The sequence below is a fragment of the Acomys minous genome (genome assembly GCF_964271855.1).
Source record: "Acomys minous genome assembly, chromosome: 3".
NCBI lineage: Eukaryota > Metazoa > Chordata > Mammalia > Rodentia > Muridae > Acomys > Acomys minous.
Genome location: NC_140485.1, coordinates 132,533,618 through 132,549,035, shown reverse-complemented (window position 1 = coordinate 132,549,035; position 15,418 = coordinate 132,533,618). Strand labels below are relative to the sequence as shown.

At 44.9% G+C, this 15,418-nt stretch overlaps 1 protein-coding gene across 21 annotated transcripts in view; it reads left to right on the top strand.

The window, feature by feature from the left end:
* Positions 1–15,418, top strand: part of SYNE1 (spectrin repeat containing nuclear envelope protein 1) — a 463,289-nt gene that overhangs the window by 436,466 nt on the left and 11,405 nt on the right. For 15 of the 21 annotated variants that reach the window (XM_084774487.1, XM_084774503.1, XM_084774485.1 and 12 more), the window contains 8 exons: positions 1,321–1,389; positions 2,922–3,064; positions 5,140–5,266; positions 5,753–5,964; positions 9,666–9,866; positions 11,565–11,693; positions 13,463–13,675; positions 14,882–14,974. In XM_084774487.1, the coding sequence (XP_084630613.1) occupies positions 1,321–1,389; positions 2,922–3,064; positions 5,140–5,266; positions 5,753–5,964; positions 9,666–9,866; positions 11,565–11,693; positions 13,463–13,675; positions 14,882–14,974 (1,187 nt within the window). The remainder of the gene's footprint in view (positions 1–1,320; positions 1,390–2,921; positions 3,065–5,139; positions 5,267–5,752; positions 5,965–9,665; positions 9,867–11,564; positions 11,694–13,462; positions 13,676–14,881; positions 14,975–15,418) is intronic. The other 6 variants (XM_084774489.1, XM_084774502.1, XM_084774500.1 and 3 more) reach the window with 1 other exon arrangement.

Below are 15,418 nucleotides of genomic sequence, written 5' to 3'. Positions count from 1 at the left end.
GAAAATCAGGAAGAACAACGACAAAACAGCATCACATGTAGTGAAGGGGAAGACTGAGAACAGAGGTTCTTACCAAATGTAAACAAAAGCAATAAATAGTTAGAGAGCAGTGCTGTGTATTTGTGACGTGTATCATGTGGCCCTCAGCCACAGATGGCCAGAAAGCCCTGAAGTGCGGCCACTGTATCGAGGTTGACTGTAGACAGAGAATGCTCTTATATGCAATCACCAACAGTACAAAGGATGAACACAAACTGTTAGTGTTATTTACGTTGATTGCATATCATATTTCAGCACTACACCAATCCACTTGTTACTATTCTAACGTAGCTCTCAAGCCTTGACATTTTAATACATGGCTCACATACAGACAATAAGGAGCAGCGCTCCTCTAAGAGCTGTCTGCATAGAAATTCCTGTTGTAATCCAGGCATGATGCCAGTCATCTTTAGCCCAGTGTTCAAGACGAGGAGACCAGAGGATAGCGATTTCAGAGTAAACCCCCGCTACTGTATTAGTTACTTTTCTTTTGCTGCGAGAAAAATACCATGACCCAAAGCAACTTAAGGAAAACGTTTATTTGGGCTTTCGTTCCCAGAGGATAAGGATCCATCATGGCAGGAAATGCATGGCATGGGCACAGAAGCAAGAAACTGGCTGGTACTATTATCATCCATACACCGGGCCTGAGAACGGGAAGTGCTATAAGCTATAAACTCATAAAGCCCCGCCCCCAGTGATGTACTTCCTCTAACAAGGCTCCACCTCCTAAAGGTTCCACAGCCCTTCCCTCCACCCCCCTACCCCCCCGACCCCACCCCCACCCCTACTAAAGCATCATGAACTGGTGACAAAGAATTCAGATGCAAGAGCCTATGGGGGTTCTCTTCTTCGAACCAACACAGCCATGCTGTTAAGTTGGAGGCCTGAAGGGCTTCCTGTGCTGTGTGAGACCTTCTCTCAAAGCCAACATGCCACTTAGTGTCTCTTTGTGTCTTTCTAGGTTTGCACCACATTGCTCTAGACACTTGTTTTCTCATCTGTAAAATGGAAATAACACTACCAAGCAGTCTTAGGATTCCTGTGAGGGGAATAAAAGTACTTTAAAAGGTGGCTGGCTTAGAAAACACTCAGTCAGTGTGAATTCTTAGCAGGATTCATTACAGGAAGCCTTTGGTGAGCATGCATGCTTTCCCCTTATGCCAGCAGACTGTCAAGAGCGACTAATTTCTTTTTTCCTTAGGCAAACTATTTTCCTGCCACAAGGGAATTGAGGTGTCCAGCACTTAGCTGCCAACTTAGACTGTGCTCTTTTTGCAGATATAGTGATCCCTGAGAACCCAGAGGCCTATGTAAAACTCACAGAAAATGCAATCAGAAATACTTCTGGTAGGCGCAAAGAAGCGGGAGCAAGCCTCCCACACCTGCCGTCTCACCACAACCCCCCTTTCTCACCTCAGCTTCCCTGCCTCTCACAGCTTTGGGGCTCTGGCATGCCAAAGCACAGCCTTTCTTTCTTCTCCCTGCATTAGGGGAAAAAATGCTGCAGGTTGATTGACACCAAGAATATGATCTCCATAGCCAGGTCATGAAATAGCTCTTCAGCCTGTCAAGTGCTAATCAGTCTCGTTACAGAGCGAACTGAGTGCCCAGTGACAGCTGAAAATATAGGAGGCCCAAGCCCTTGCCCAACCCAGCCTATGTGCTCTCATCTCCCGTTGGCGGAAGCGGGTACTAGCTATGTGGTGCTATGACCTGCCACTGGTGAGGCAAATGATGTGGGCCACACCCTCCCCGCCCCCCAGTCCTTGTGAGGGTGTAAAGAGATTGCAGGTGAGGAAACATTTCCTTTTGACTTAGAAAGTATTAGCTCCTCCAGTGAGGAGTGTGCTCCGTGTTCTCGATAATACTCTCATCCTTAGATTGCCCTTCACCAGAACTGTTTCTGAAACCGGAAGAGTTGGAAAGAGAAACCAGATTCCCTCAAGGTTACACTAGACCCTGTACATACTTATGGTCCAGGTCAGTGTTTTGGACACGTGGCAGACTACTGGATATATTTCTGAGCCAAAGTCTGGTTTATACCAGCCTGAAGTTTCTGAAGACCAACACAAGGACAAAAATCAAACTAGTATTACTGTGACCTTCTCCATGATTTCCAGCTAGGTCCCTCCTAGGGAGACTCAGGAAAGCATTTCATAATGTTTTGTTTTTGTTATTCTCGCTCGGCCTTCGTGCTACTCAGATAATCAGTGTTCCTTGTCAGCAATGAGTGTAATGCACTCGCAGATACACACCTACAAGCACGTGCCCACGGCCCACTGTAAGTTCAAAGCTCTTAAGAGATGGTGAAGCGGAGCCTAGGCAGCGAGAAAGAGCATGCCTGAAGGAGAGACAGAATCCAGGTGTTGTTTGAGATAGCCTGTGAAACAGGAAGTGTCCCTCTCTGCATGTCTATTCTGAGCTAGCCCCTTCTTGGTGAACCTGAACTCACGCTTAAGTGAAGGATGCAACCAGGGAGCTCAGTGGTGCTGAACACAGAACCGAGTCCGAAGGTTCAGCCTCCCCTACCAGCTAAGTGTTCTGGTGCCTCTGGGAAAGCCCTCCGCTGTGTGTAACACTCTGACTGGCCTGGACTGGCTGGACGAAGGAGCAGAGCCTCGGAGGCTGTTTAGGATCCACCGAGGGAGCTCTCTGGCCAGCCCAGGCTGCCAAGTCCCTTAGGAAGCACACTTACTGGCTTGGCCCCTTAAATATCTAACCCCTTAGCAGGATAGCACTAAATCTGCTTTATGATTCCCCCGACACATACTCTTTCTGCTTTGCCACAGCTGAAACGCTTTCTGAAGCCTCTTGACTGACAAGCTTGACATAAGCCAAACATTGTGACCCACTAAAGACTCTTATGGTTGACACCACAGGGGATCCCAGCTCACTGGAGTCACAGATGGGGCAACTGGACAAAGGCCTGCATGACAGCCACTTTCAGATTCAACAAAGTGCAAATATCCTCAGAAGCAAAACTCCTACCGGGTCAGACCTGGACACCAGCTACAAGGGCTATGTGAGTATGCTAGCCAGCCTGGTTCTGCCCTGGACCTTGTTTACAGCTCTGACCAAACACAGCCCATCTGTCAGCAGCATGTGGCCTGTGAGGCCTTAAGTCCAGAGGTACCCTTGAACTCATAGACACGGATGTGCGGAAACAAAACCCCATTGTTTGAAGTTAATATTTTTTTTTTAGAGAACTGATCCATTTGCAGGTCCTAGAGCTGACTGTCACCACAAGCTCCCTTTCACTGAGCACTTAGTATGATCTGTTTAGCTGAAGATAACATCAGGCCCTCACTTCCAAATATCACTAGGTGCCTGTCTATATTCAGCTAATAAAATTTGAACCAAGGTTATCCCCAGATTACTAACATGAGATTTTGTTGTTGTTGTTGTTCTTTTAGCTAATTTTAATTTGTTTAATGACCTTGGGGGGGGGGGTGTTTGTAATCTTCCACTTTTGATCTGGGGAGATTTTGCCATGCTGCGAGCCGAACCTTGCACACACTAGGCTGGCACTGTGGTGGTGCCGAGCTACATCCCAGGCCCACCTTCTCCTCTGTGGGTGCTGAGTCTGAAGGAAGCCATCCTGACTAAAACAAGCTTCAGGGGAAGGTAGCAAGCGAATAGATCTCTCTACCAGTTCTGTGTTTTCAGTCGCTAGTGCATCCAGTCAAATTGACTCACTCTAGTCACTGACTATGTAATATTTTTTGGTCAGCAACAGACCTGTGCATACTTCGAGCAAGAGAATTGTAAAGTAAATCTCTCCTCTAGCTCTTGATGGTCAAAGGGAATGGAAAGTTAATCCCCGGCAGTCTCATCACACTCACATGCTCTACATTTTGGAACTGGGGAGAGAGCTGTTATCCCTGCGCATGCCGTCACCAGTACCCTGCCAGTCTCTTCTCTGTCAGGAAAATCTCTTTTTAAAGTACAATACAAGGGCTGGCGATGCAGCTCCGTGGTAAAGTGTCTGCCTAGCATCCTCAAGGACCCGGGTTCAATCTCCAGCACTAAGATAAAAATCAAGTGTAGCACAGCTTCATGATGACCGTGTTGACATCACGGGAGGTGACACTTAACCTCAATCAAAAGTAACAAAAAGTAACTGAAAGACACTGTCATTGTGAGAAACACTGAGAGATAAGATCACACTCTACTGACAAGAAGAATGTGTTGAGAATTTTGTTCTGTTTCCCTTTACCTTGTACTATTTTGTTTTCCTATATTTTGAGGATCTCTGCCCACCGAATGCTAGGGTCACACTTACGTGCCCCAGCACCTAGCTATTATTTGTTCTTTTAGTATTTGAATACTGTATGTGACATTACAAATGAGGCTTGGTGTTCTTCGAGTTTTGAACTTAGTCTCTTGGTGACTGTTAAGCATGGCTGTAAATTTCCTCCTAAAACAGCTGGCTTTTATATTGCTCTGAACTCTGAAGTATTTCAGCTATTTAATGTACAAGTTGTTCTCGTGAGATTTGTAGTAATGTTAGTGCTTCCACATTTCGGTTTGTGAACAAGAAAGAAGAGACATTTTGCCAAAAATTAGATATTGTCTCACCAGCTAAGGACTAGGCCTTGAAACTGCAGATCAGTTTGAACTCTTTAGATAAATATAAAACTGTGGTTCTTAACCTTGGTAATGCTGTGACCCCCCCAACCATAAAAATTATTTTCATTGCTACTTTATAACTGTCATTTTGCTACTATTGTGATTTGTAATGTAAATATCTGTGTTTTATGATGATCTTAGGTTACCTCTGTGAAAAAGGTCATTTAACCCTAATTGGGGTCGTGAGAACCCCACAAAGTGGGGTTAAGAACCACTAAGACTGTTCAAGAGTTTCACATGTCTGTTGTGCATGCAAAGCATGTCTTTAAGGGTTTGCACAAGTTGGAGTGTGTGTATATGTGTATGTGTGTGTGCGCGAGTGCACGCTATTTATTTTTCCTGGAGCAACACCAAGAAGTAAAACACAGCCCCTGCCCTGTTGAGGGACCACAGAGATGCTCTCACCAAAGCACTCTGTGCCGGTGAGGACTGTGGCAGCAGGGCTGAGTTTTTTGCGTGTCTGCACAGATGAAGCTGCTGGACGAATGCAGCGGCAGTATAGACTCCGTGAGGAGGCTGGAGCACAAGCTGGAGGAGGAGGAGGAGAACTTCCCCGGCTTCGTGAACCTCAACAGCACCGAGACTCAGATGGCTGGTGAGTCTGTTTCCCTCGGCTCGAAAGAGCCATGCTCAAGATCCCGGGTCACGCTGCGGCACCAAGTCCCACTGGCTCCTTAGCCTCCCTCTATGCCATTTTGTCCCACGACAGAGGAGGGAGATGGCAAGTGTCATTACGGTGTCTTCTCTTGCTCCATTTAGTCCAGTGCCTCGTCTGATCTACACTGTCAGTGTCTTGTACATGTTTTCAGGGTACTACATCCTTGAAAGATGTCAAGGATGGACTGATTTCTTCACATGCTGTACATTCCTTCATGAGGCTCATTGTGGTCAATAGAGAAACACATAGGAAATCAGAGCCATTACACCCACTTGACTGTTACCACAGATGATAGCAGACATGACCCGTGATGTTCCTGTCTTTCCGTTGCCCTTTAAAATTAGCCACCATGTCTATGCAAAGTGTCTCCTAAGCCTCCCAGGGGTAGGACTCCTGCTCACTGCTCTCTGCATGCCCTGCCAGGTGTGATTGACCGCTGGGAGCTCCTGCAGGCCCAGGCACTGAGCAAGGAATTGAGGACGAAGCAGAATCTTCAGAAATGGCAGCAGTTTAATTCTGACCTCAACAACATCTGGGCCTGGCTAGGAGAGACCGAGGAGGAACTGGACAGGCTCCAGCACCTGGCCCTGCGCACCGACATCCACACCATTGAGAGTCACATCAAAAAGCTCAAGGTACCTGTCCCTGCTTTCCTTCCATCGGCAGCCAGAAGACCACGGTCATGTGTATCAGTGAACACATTCTGTCTCTCTGTGTCTCTGTGTCTGTCTCTGTCTGTCTCTGTCTATGTATGTGTCTGTATGTCTCTCTCTCTCTCTCTCTCTCTCTCTCTCTCTCTCTCTCTCTCTCTGTGTGTGTGTGTGTGTGTGTGTGTGTGTGTGTGTGTGTCTGTTTCTCTCTGTCTCTGAGTGTGTGTGTATATGCCTGCACACATGTGTACAGACATGTTTATGTAGGCACAGGAGTACATATATGTGCACATGGTTATAGAAACCAGAGGACAATTTCACTTCCGTATTCATCATTCTGTTTGCTGAGATTTCTTGTTTGTTTCTTTCTCTTTTTTGAGGCAGGGTCTCTCATTGACTAGAATATAACAGTTGGCTATGTTGGCTGGCCAATGAGCTTCAGGGATCTTCCTGCCTCTGCTTCTCCATCACAAGGTTTTTAAGCACACTCTACCATGCCCTGCAGAGAGCTTTCCTGGCTTTGTTAACCTCAACCTTCGTTTCACATGTGTCATGGGGATCAAACTCAGATCCTCACGCTTGCGCAGTGAATCATTCACTGGCAGTGTCTTCTCCCCAACCCATCCATTCATAACTTCTGTCTCTAGTTTGTTACTTCCCCAGGACCACAGTCAGAATGTATCTGCATCAGTCTGCTGAGCAGCGTGACAGAATGCCTGATGTAAACAACTCTTTAAGAGGCAAGGAAAGACTGATAATTTCTGATGGGTTAGTGGTGCTTAGCTTGTCCTCACTCGTGTGGGCACAACATCATTGTGGCAGGCATATGTGGAGAAGGATGCTGTTCAGCTCATAGCATGCAGGAAACAGGACAGGAGACAAAAGCTGGGGACTATACACAGCCTTGGAAGGAGACAACTTCCTCCTCCATTTCTACTAGTTAGGCACTAGCTCCTAAGTTTCCAGAGATTCCCAAAGCAGCACTCCCAACTGGGGATCAAGCATTCAACACGTGAGACTCGGTGGTGACATTATTCCCGAGATCACTTTAGTGCGAGTCTGAGGGAGACTCATTGAAGTCATTTGGCCTTCTCCAGTCAGCAAAAATTACTAAATTGATTACGGCCATGTCCAGAGTAATTGCATAGAGATGAATAAAATAAAACTAATCCGCTGAGTTTTTGTGGTAAAACACTTGCTGCTGGCATCTGATTTTGGCCTGGGCTGGTGAGTGCACAGGTATTGTCCTTTAATTACAGGTCTGGTTCTTTTCTTTCTTTCTTTCTTTCTTTCTTTTTTTTTTAAAAGATTTATTTGATTTTTTAAATTTTTATTTTTATTAATTTGTTCAGATTACGACTCAGTTGTTATCCCATCACTTGTATCCTCCCATTCCTCCCTCCCTCCCGTTTTCACCCTGTTCCCTTCCCCTAGGTCTATGACTCTGACATGAACTCTGGTGCCCAATATTTGACTACTTCCCCTTGGTGGGAAGGCCTGATGGCACTCAAAGAAAGAATAAGCAGGCTACCAAGATAAAACTTGATAGCCTATGACCATATAGTGGGGGAGGAGGTCCCCCTCGGTCACAGGTCTAGTTCTTAAACAGCCCCCTCACCCAGTGACACTCACTCATGGAGCCCCCTGCAGGCCTGGGGCTGCATTTCTTTTTGGTAGTCCTGTAGCCCCTGTGGTTTTGTCTGGAGAACATCAAAAACCTGTTTCTCCTCAGGGCAAAGCCTCCTGGGATAATAAGGCTGCTCCTTTTGCGTTCCCATGGTTTTTAGAACACACTATTCACTCTGCACTGATGTCATTGTGGCTCATCTTTTGGTGGTGTGGTTGCTTTCCTTTGAACTTTCAGACACAGAAATTAATCTTCCCACACACCAATCTCCATAAGAGCATCTGAGGGGGTGCTCTTTGAGCCAGCTCCTTGAACTCCAGGGCAAAGCACAAATATGAGATGTGATTTACAAGAGCTGCATAGTGAATTGTTCTTTCCTCTACAGTTCCTAAAGTTTTCTGTCTAGTAGACAGGATTGCATTATAAACAGGCTCTTTTAAAAGGAGACATGTCCTGTTCACCAGAATCAGTGAAATGAGGCAAGACTATAAGACCTTGGATGTCGTCCTGTGTGGCAAGCAGAGGTTAACCTGCCCTGCCCCTTCTTCCAAACCTCTGTCAGTAGATCTATTCTATGTTCTCTGTCAACTGAGCCATGGAGTAACCAAGGATCTCTTGATTTATGCTCTCTTTGTGGTGGCAACTGGGGAATCATGTTGAGAACCTATCTGAAAATAAAAAAAATGAGTTAATGAGTTAGGAACATGACAGAAATCATGAGAATTTGTAAGAAAATGTACCCTGCAAAGTGTGGTGTCCAGAATTGTTCACCCAGGATGGCTCTTTGGGTGTTTACCTGCACCTGTACACAGAGACCCTGACTTATGCAGAATTAAGAATTCAGGTTCTTGGTGCCAAGTTCTAAACTGCTTATTGTTGCCTGGGGATATTGTTTGTTTGCTTATTTTGTTGTCTTGTTTTTTGAAGTCAAACTAAATTGATTATAGCATGAAGTACACAATTAATTTTCTTTACCACAGCAACAGTGTGTACTATGACACAATCAATATTATCTTATAGGCCAGTGTGCCTGCATTTCAGTCACGGGTGGTCAGAGTACTGGAATGCAAACAGCCCCTCTCTCTCTCTCTCTCTCTCTCTCTCTCTCTCTCTCTCTCTCTCCCTCCCTCCCCCCCTCTCGTTTTTGTTTTTGTTTTTTTTGAGACAGGGTTTCTCTGTATAGCCTTGACCATCCTGAACTCACTTTTGTAGACCAGGCTGGCCTCGAACTCAAAGCGATCTCGCTTCCACTTCCCAAGTGCCGGGATTAGAGGCATGCGCCACCACCGCCCAGCTGTAAAGAACTTTTCATTTTTCTTCTCACACACAGAAGTTTGAGTGGTATTTTTTTTTTTTAGTGAAACGAAACTATCACATTTTTCAAACCGTAGGGCTCTGTCTCTATTCTGTTTGGCTGAGTCTGGCCGTTCCTGCATGAGGTTCATTGTTCAGATTCCTTCATTCGTTACAGGGGTCATCATCCCCCTCTGCAAGGCTCTTCTTCCCTTGGGAAGTCCTTCCCCCTTTGTAATTGTTAATTCCTGTTCTGCAAAGACCTAGCAGACATCCTGGAAATGTAGCTGTTAGTTAATTTTTTTTTTTAATATAAACTCTTGAAACATGGATCTCTCTCTCTCTCTCTCTCTCTCTCTCTCTCTCTCTCTCTCTCTCTCTGTGTGTGTGTGTGTGTGTGTGTGTGTGTACAGTTGCACATGTGTATATGTGCATGTGAAGGACACACAGGACGTCCTTGAGTGTCATGCTGATAATGTCCTCTGCATTTTGCCTGTGACATGGTCCCTAACTGGTCTAGAGGTCAACATGTAAGCTATACTGGCTGGGTGACCTGGAGACAGTCTACCTGTTTCCAGCTCTGGAGTTACCAGCACACAACACCACACCAGGCTCTTTTTTAATGTGGGTTTTGGGGGATTGAACTCAAGTTCTGCCTTTAACAACAGAGCTTTCTCCCCAGGTCTGATTAAAACATTTTCAAGGGTCTTGAAAGTGCCTTTTCAAAATGTTTTCATCATTGTTCTTGCCTGATTGTTCTCTATAGGAGCTCCAGAAAGCCGTGGACCACCGCAAAGCCATCATCCTCTCCATCAACCTCTGCAGCTCTGAGTTCACCCAGGCGGACAGCGAGGAGAGCCGTGAGTTACAGGACCGCTTATCCCAGATGAACGGGAGATGGGACCGCGTGTGCTCTCTGCTGGAGGATTGGAGAGGCCTGCTGCAAGACGCACTAATGCAGTGCCAGGTGGGTAGGGCCATGCGCAGGTGATGACATCAGACTGCACACTGACCTGAGAGTTGCCCGATGAATGTGGCTGCTCTTCCAAGGCATCATTTGAAGGAGGCAGCTGTTCTTATTATGGGGGAATGTGTATTTGTAACCTGCATTCAAGGAATTTTGTCTAGTCTCCTATCTTTATAAGAAGCCAGTGTTTACCAAGTTGACAAACCTTCTTTGACTCATTCATTTCTTTCATGTATTCACTCAAGACATACTTACCAAACAGGCAGATAAGTTTTGCACAACAAAGAAAGCATTATAGATGTTTATTCATTTATGCTGGCATTCGCCAAGTTTTTTCTGTGTGCCTGGTAAGGCCCTAAGCAGCTAAGATGCAGCCTACCTTCTGCTTCTATTAGAAAGACAATAGCAACAAAGTCTAAGGAGAGACTGACAGGATGGCTTAGTGGGTAAGGGCACCTGCCACTAACCTGGAATTCATGTGGTAGAAGAAGAGAACTGACACTTGAAAGTTGTCCTCTGGTCTCTACATGTGTGTCATGGCGTGTAAATCACACACACACACACACACACACACACACACACACACACAAATAAATAAATGTAATTAAAATTTAAGGTAAGTAAATAGCTATGCAAGGCATTTATAAACACAGTGGTGACAGTAATGGAGAAAAGCCATGACAGGAGGGAGGGCAAAGGATCCTGTAAATGTCTGGAAGATGCTGGAAGGATGTGGATAGAAAGAAGTTCAAGAGATGGGAGGTCCGAGGCTCTGCCAGCGTTTGGACTGTATGCAGTGGGGTGGGGCAGGATGGGAAGCCTCCCGAGGGGAGCAGAACCCCTGCTACTATCCCTCCACCCCAGCTGTGTCTTTTGAAGGCCGAGCCTTGTATGCAGCAGCTCATCAGTAACAGCATCAAGTAAGGACGTCAGAGGATGAGTGGAGGGAATACAGGATTGAGCTCATGTCTTTTAAAAAAAAACCAGAAAGATTAAGCACATTGATGAAAGTTGATTCTTTTCAGACTATCTACTAGCACTGCGGTGTTTCATTTTGTTTTGTTTTCTTCAGCAATTAAGCATTTTAATGCCGCTGTGCTTTCTGTCTAAATATCCACAAGGATAAGTTATAGGCTTTAGATAAAAAGATGAATCACGCTGCGTCGGTTACAACAGGGGTGCTGAGATGAGATGCAGCCATGGCTACTATACTTTCTGTAACAAGCAGAGGCCTTCCTCAGAGGGGGGCGGGGTCCTCCCTTCCTCAATATGGTGCTGTGTGTATGTAACATAGCTTCCTGGAACAAGGGTCCTTCCTGGGGGCGGGGTCAGGTACCACTCACAATGGCGCTGTATGTTTACTGGTGATAGCCATAGAAAAGAATTGAAGCCGGGTGGTGGCATACACCTTTAATCCCAGCACTTGAGAGGTAGAGGCAGATGGACCTCAGGCTGAGTTTGAGGCCAGCCTGGTCTACAAAGGGAGCTTCAGAACAACCAAGACTATTAAGCTATTAGACAGGGAAACTCTGTCTTGAAAAAGACGGACAGACAGACAGACAGAAAGAAAGAAAGAAAGAAAGAAAGAAAGAAAGAAAGAAAGAAAGAGAAGGAAAGGAAGAAAAATTTGAAATATACTCTAGAAAATGATTTTATATCTGCAGTTATTTTATTTTGTGCTCTGTGGTTTTTTGATAGGATTTCCATGAAATGAGCCACGCTCTGCTTCTCATGCTTGAAAACATTGACAGACGAAAAAACGAAATTGTCCCAATTGATTCAACCCTTGACCCAGAGACACTTCAGGACCATCACAAACAACTCACGGTGATAACTTTGTTTTGGTTTGTTTTTTTGTCTTTTGTTTGCATTTATTTTTTAAACAAAGATTAAAAAAAAACCTTTGCATGCTCTAGGCTCTAACTAAAGACCCTAACTAAACCTAGGCTCTAACTAAAGACCCTAACTTAGTGCTGTAGGGGCTCTAGTCAGGAGACAAACATGTACACACACCTGCCAGCATGATTGACCAGTGCTCGGTGTGCTGCTAATCTTACGTGTCTATTAAGGCAGCCTTTTTAGCAAATTGTACTTAAAAAAAAATATTTATTACATATACAAGATTCTGCCTACATGTATGCCTGCAGGCCAGTAGCGGGCACGAGATCTTATCACAGATGGTTGTAAGCCACCATGTGGTTGCTGGGAATTGAATTCAGGACCTTTGGAAGAACAGACAGTGCTCTTAACCTCTGAGCCATCTCTCCAGCCCACTTACTTTTAATCCAAGCTTTGTTTGCTACATATGGAGCCTCAAAGTGTCTGTCTTGGTTTCTTTCTTTCTTTTTTTTTTTTTTTTTTTTTTTTGTTGTTGTTGTTGTTGCTGTAATAAAATGCTCTGATAAAAGCAACTTAGGAGAGGAACAGTTTCCTGGTTTTCAGGAAGCATAGAGATGAATGAATGAATGAGCGAACGAATGAACAAATGCATGTTAGACGTCAGCTCTTTTTCTCCATTTGTGCAGTTTAAGAGTCCCCTCTCCAGGTAATGACCCCTCTCATAGTTAAGATGATTCTTCACGGGTCAGTGACTTCATTCAGGATAATCTCCAGCCCCACCCCAGGAATGGCCACAGACTTGTGTTCCATGTGATTCTAAATTCATTCAAGTTGACAGGTGACAGTAACCACCACAGTGTTTTAGTGGCTTATTATAAAACTGAAATGAAAGCTGCTTGAATGAAGAGGCACAGTTAAGTCGACTCAAGAGGAATTAAATAAGCCAAGTGAGAAAGAGACACAGACCTCGGCGGCAAGTTTGCAGAAAACCATGAGATAACCATGCTTGTCTTACAAAACCAAAATGTATCCATTTCTTACAAGATAGAACCTTTTTCTGGCACTAAACTCAACCAGAAATTTACTGTGCAAATTCATATACAAGACTATATAAAAGACAGTCTAACAGGCAGTGTAGCTGGGTAGTAGATAACAAGGAAGCAGGCTTGAGCGTCACCAGGGGAATATGAGATGCTTTGTATCTTGTCTATCATGATGGTCTTTCAATGTTACATCATAGCATGTAGAACTCCCTAGCCCAAACTCCTGAATCGGTAGCTTTTAATTCACTATTAGAAGGATCTAGAAACCAATAGGAAATGGTGGTCCCCCTGTGTTTTTACTCAGCCTTGACCTCTGGGCAGGGACATGTGATCCATCACTACAGATAATTTGAAAAGATTTAGCTAGATCTCAGAGCATGCCTAGATGCATTTGAGTTTTGCTATACCTAGATTTTAATGTTTTATTTTTCTGTGTAACAGATTGTCTTAGGTTCCATTTCTTTAGGCTTTTCCTTTGTCAATAGTGTCACGTCCCTTACTCAGTTTAAACGTTCCAGCTGTTCTTAATAGCAACCACGTGTCCAGTGAGACCCTTGAGCTTAGAGTGGTTTAAAGGTTTATAGCAAATATAACATGAAGTTCCCTGGTCACATGCCCTGAGCTGCAGTTCTGTTTGGAGGTCATATGCCCATTCAGGCAACCTGCTCTATGTATCAAAACTTGTTAAAGAAATATCTCTTACTGTATACACAGCAAATAAAGCAGGAGCTGATGAACTCCCAGCTCAGAGTAGCCTCATTGAAAGACATGTCTCGCCAACTCTTGGTGAATGCCGAGGGCTCAGACCGTCTTGAAGCCAAAGAAAAAGTCCACGTTATTGGAAACCGGCTCAAACTTCTCTTGAAGGAGGTCAGCCATCATATCAAGGGTCTGGAGAAGTTACTGGACATGTCAAGCAGTCAGCAGGTAAGCCCTCTCAGACACCGTGGCACCTGAAGCACCGCATCTCCACCTGTCTTAGAAAGATTTGGATGTGCCACTTGTCAGACCCGGAGTGGCCACTCTCCATCGCCGCTCTTTCAAGAGCTGTCTCAAAATACAAAAGCAGACTCGTAAACTTTCATAACAGGACGGTGCTTTTGATTCTGTGAAATCCGAGAGACCTCTTCAGCCTGCTACCATCAACCCTGTTGCTGTGACTACTGTGGCATTTCATTTCAGCTGTTTATTTAGGAAGTGACGTGTTTTCAGTTATCCAGCAGTGACAGGCAAACACAATCATTGCATGTGAGTTTTGTGTTAAACATTCAGGAGGACATGACCTCTCTGGCCTCTCTTCTTTTGAATCTATTCACTCACTCATCCTCTCATTCGTTCATTCATACATTGAAACGAATTTTTGGTGTTTTGTAGCTCTCAGTTTGGTCTTTAGGTCGCTGTGCAGTTCTGGTTTTCCTGCTAATCAGATGCAGTGTGTGATCGCTGCTGCCATCTTGGATTTTCATTTAAATGGATTTCTACATGTTTATTTTTGCCTATTTTTTCCTCTTAGAACAACTCTATCATGGTCAGATGGTTAGTTTTGAGACATGTGCCTATAGATACAGAGGTGCTTGGTAAGGTTTCAGACATCCGGGTGTCAACCCCTTTCACGAACACAAAACTGTTCATTCCTCTGGAGCAGCTCAAAGCACAGCCTCCCCCGAGACACAGCAGAGAGGAAGCAATCCGTTCTTCCTGACCTTTACAAAGCAGACTCCTACACAGCTGTCACTCGCTTCAAACATAAATGAATTGGATTCTGTCATTCTGTCTGTCCTGAGTGACCTGTACTTGTAAAGAGGACTTTTCTCACCACCCCGCCAGCCCCCAAGCCAGTATCAACTCACTTCTGCCCATGCCACTAAGAAGGTAACGAAGCCACAAAAAGAAAACACTAGCTATGTTTCCCAGAAGGACCAAGCTTATGCCAAGAAATCCCAATAAACTAGGAGAATTAGGTTTTGTTCTTGTCATCATCTGAATCAGGATTGCCCGCGCATAGTCTGATCTTTATGATAGGGATGTGGAGATGAAGGTGCAGAGGGCTGAGGTGGCAAATGCTCAGTGTAAACAGAGCCCCCCGGGTGCTCTGGGATGTGTAGTTGTCGAATGCATCCTTTTCTCTTGCAGGATTTGTCTTCATGGTCTTCTGCAGATGAAGTGGACACCTCAGGATCCGTGAGTCCTACATCAGGAAGAAGTACCCCAAACAGACAGAAATCGGTAACTTTCTGCTGGCCCTTTCTGACTGGTCCATGGGTGGGCACTGTGAGGTGTGACAGGTTTTGTGTCTACAGGGTCCACAGGCTTAAAACAGGAACTCCCAAACAGGAAAGGGCATTCACCCATGTAAATTTATGTCTCCAGCCTTGTAGCATGTTCTCAGCAATTTAAAAAAAAAAGTGATTTTTCTGTTTTTTCCCTCTTTTCTTTTAATGAGCACCACCACATGTAGCTTTTTATTTTTTATTTTTCTCAAATGGCCATTTCTAGAAATGGTGCTCACGCATACGCTTGGTGGCTCCTTCCTTCCAATTACCACCGGCATGTCCACTAAACAGAAGTGGTTGTCGTGCCCAGAAGGTGGGTGCCTCAAACAGCAGGATAACTTGTGAGCATCTTGTGAGTCGATTGAGTTCATAAAGACAGATGCAGTTGCATTGACTC